The sequence below is a fragment of the Drosophila albomicans genome, chromosome 3 (assembly GCF_009650485.2).
Source record: "Drosophila albomicans strain 15112-1751.03 chromosome 3, ASM965048v2, whole genome shotgun sequence".
Lineage (NCBI taxonomy): Eukaryota > Metazoa > Arthropoda > Insecta > Diptera > Drosophilidae > Drosophila > Drosophila albomicans.
Window position 1 is genome coordinate 46,165,454 of NC_047629.2, and position 2,520 is coordinate 46,167,973.

The 2,520-nt window shown below is 38.7% G+C and overlaps 1 protein-coding gene across 1 annotated transcript; it reads left to right on the plus strand.

Annotated features, from left to right (window-relative positions):
* Positions 1–569: 569 nt before the first annotated feature.
* On the plus strand, positions 570–2,102 carry LOC127565413 (uncharacterized). Its single transcript, XM_052003593.1, has one exon. The coding sequence runs from the start codon at positions 717–719 to the stop codon at positions 2,100–2,102; it is 1,386 nt and encodes a 461-aa protein (XP_051859553.1). The 5' UTR covers positions 570–716.
* The last annotated feature ends 418 nt before the right edge of the window (positions 2,103–2,520 follow it).

Consider the following 2,520-nt stretch of genomic DNA (forward strand, 5'->3'; position numbering starts at 1 on the left):
AGAAATACACTTTCTATGGAGAGAGTTTAAGTTGGCTAATGCAGTACTTTTGCTTTTAAAATTCATTTTATTTGGTTTATTAAGTCTTTAATCTGAGTTTAAAAACTTTTGAGCAAATAAATGTTGCTACTTCTTCAACTACAAAGATATCGTTTACGGCAATGTATTTTCTATGAATTTTGTTTATCAAATAACGTTCATATATAATATAATATATATAATATATATAAATATATATAATATATATATATTATATATATATATATATATATTTTCTCTTTAACCTGAGCCCACTTTATAAAGTCTAGAATTAAGTTCAGATAAATTTAAACTTCAACTCAATTAACTGTCAGCTAATTTACTCACTACAATAGATAATTGTAATAATAATACTTTCACATAAACTAGTAACGATTGCTTAAATAAAGATTCCATTTAAATTGAACCCAATTAAAAGGATTACTTTATGGAATTTAAACTTCTCCATTAACTCTCAGCTAATGTGTCCACCATGCTGACGTGTGTTAAAGAAATTATGTTTCTAAATGAACTAATAATAATACAGTCTCCGTTTAGCTATCATCCTGCGCGGACGCTTTTTCTTTCGGTCCCTTTTTCAGCTCATTTCGATCATTTCAGCGGTTTTTCCCCTATTTTCCCACTATTTTCTCTAGCCCACAGGCACAAGGGGAATAGGAGAATTTGTAGGCGCGATCATGGCCAGCACGTCCAACTCAAGTGGGAGAATCGCCACCAGGCGAACAACTGCCACTGCAATCAATTCGGCTTCTTCAAAAATAAATAATTCAAAATTGGACGGCAAATCCAACAAAATGAACACTCCAAAAGAAACCAATAAAAAAAGTATGACCAGCTCTGAAGCCACGCGCTCAGAAATAACGGACAAAACAACAAAGCAGAATAAAACGGAAAAGGCAAAAACACCAACAATCACCACGGATAACGGAACTAGCAAAGAAAATGTAAATGGATACTCTTACAACGAAAACCACAAGGGCCCTTACGCGGTATATCTTGAAAAAAATTTAAATGGAAATAGCGGAGCCATAAACTCCATCGAGCTGGCGGCTTTTCTGTCGTCAAAAGAAATAGAGGGCATAGAGGAGATTAAGAAGATGGGGTACGGACGGTGCAAAGTCGTTTGCAACTCGGCGCAGGCCGCTAATAACTTGGCTTACTGTGGCGATTTACTTGCAGGCTGCTACGAGCCGAAGATCCCTCGCCACCTAGTAAACACGGCTGGCATTATTTTCAATATCCCTTTAAACCTTTCAGATTCCGACATTTTAAAAAACATTAAATCTGACATCACAATAGACCAAGTCGAACGCATAATGAAAAAATCTCGAATTGACGGACAGCTTATCCCGACTGGACGAGTAAAACTGTGGTTTAATGGAGCAGTGATTCCTAAAGAGATAAAGCTTATGTACTCTAGACTGTCTGTTCAGCCGTTCATTTATTTTTGCCAGTGTTTTTGCTGCTTCCGGTTTGGCCACCTGGCTAAACATTGCAAGAGCAAGGCCAGATGTTTCAGGTGCGGCCTTGCACATGACAAGCAGGAGCCTTGCGGCCCAACCTCATGCGTCAACTGCAAGGAGCAGCATGTGGCGACTGACCCAAATTGTCCGGCGAGGATAAAAGAATATTCGATTAAAAAAATAATGGCTTCCGAAAATATGTCTAGAAAGGATGTAAAAACTAAATTCCCCTCCATTTTTCAGAAAGCTTCACCCCCTCCGCTCGATGCGTTGAACTTCCCACAGCTACCCAAGCAAACAGGCAACCCTAGATCAGCCAGATCCTCAAATTCTTCACTTCAGAGTACGCCAGTCCAATCCTTTTCAAATCCTACACCAGTGAGAGCAGCCAGCCCGAACCACTTCTTTGCTGAGGAGAAACTCAGTCAGTTAGGCACTAAAATTGCTGCATTTGTAACTGAGTGCAGAGAGGACACCACAACCAGTCTTTTCTCAGCTTTTCTCGTGGAGCTTAGAGATTTTATAAATTCAGCCAACGCAGAGATAGATGCACATAAAATAGCTAGCCAACTCTCTCTTGGAAACGTCCTATCATCATGAAGATCCTCCAATTCAACATCCAAAGCCTGACCTACAACAACAACAAACAACTTCTATATATGTACCTTGACAACAACAACATAGACATAGCTATTATTTCTGAAATCTGGGTTATGGACAACAGCGATTGTAGCATACCTGATTACAAATTTTATTGCAAGCCTAGGGAAGACGGATATGGAGGGGTAGGAATATACATTAGAAACAACATAACCTTTAAGATACTAAATCCCATTACCAAAATCGAATGCGTTGGAATTCAAACGCTAAATTTGAAACACAATCTAAATATCTTTAGTATCTATTCCTCCCCCTCCACCTCAGCTGCGGATGTTGGACTTGGTTTGCAGAGTATTTTTCAATTTTCAGCAGGTCTTAATAACCCTTCTCTAGTCGCGGGAGACATAAACGCCAAGTC

Bases quoted from the DNA above. Each gene is read 5' to 3' on its own strand.
- LOC127565413 (XM_052003593.1), top strand. From the start codon at position 717: ATGGCCAGCACGTCCAACTCAAGTGGGAGAATCGCCACCAGGCGAACA.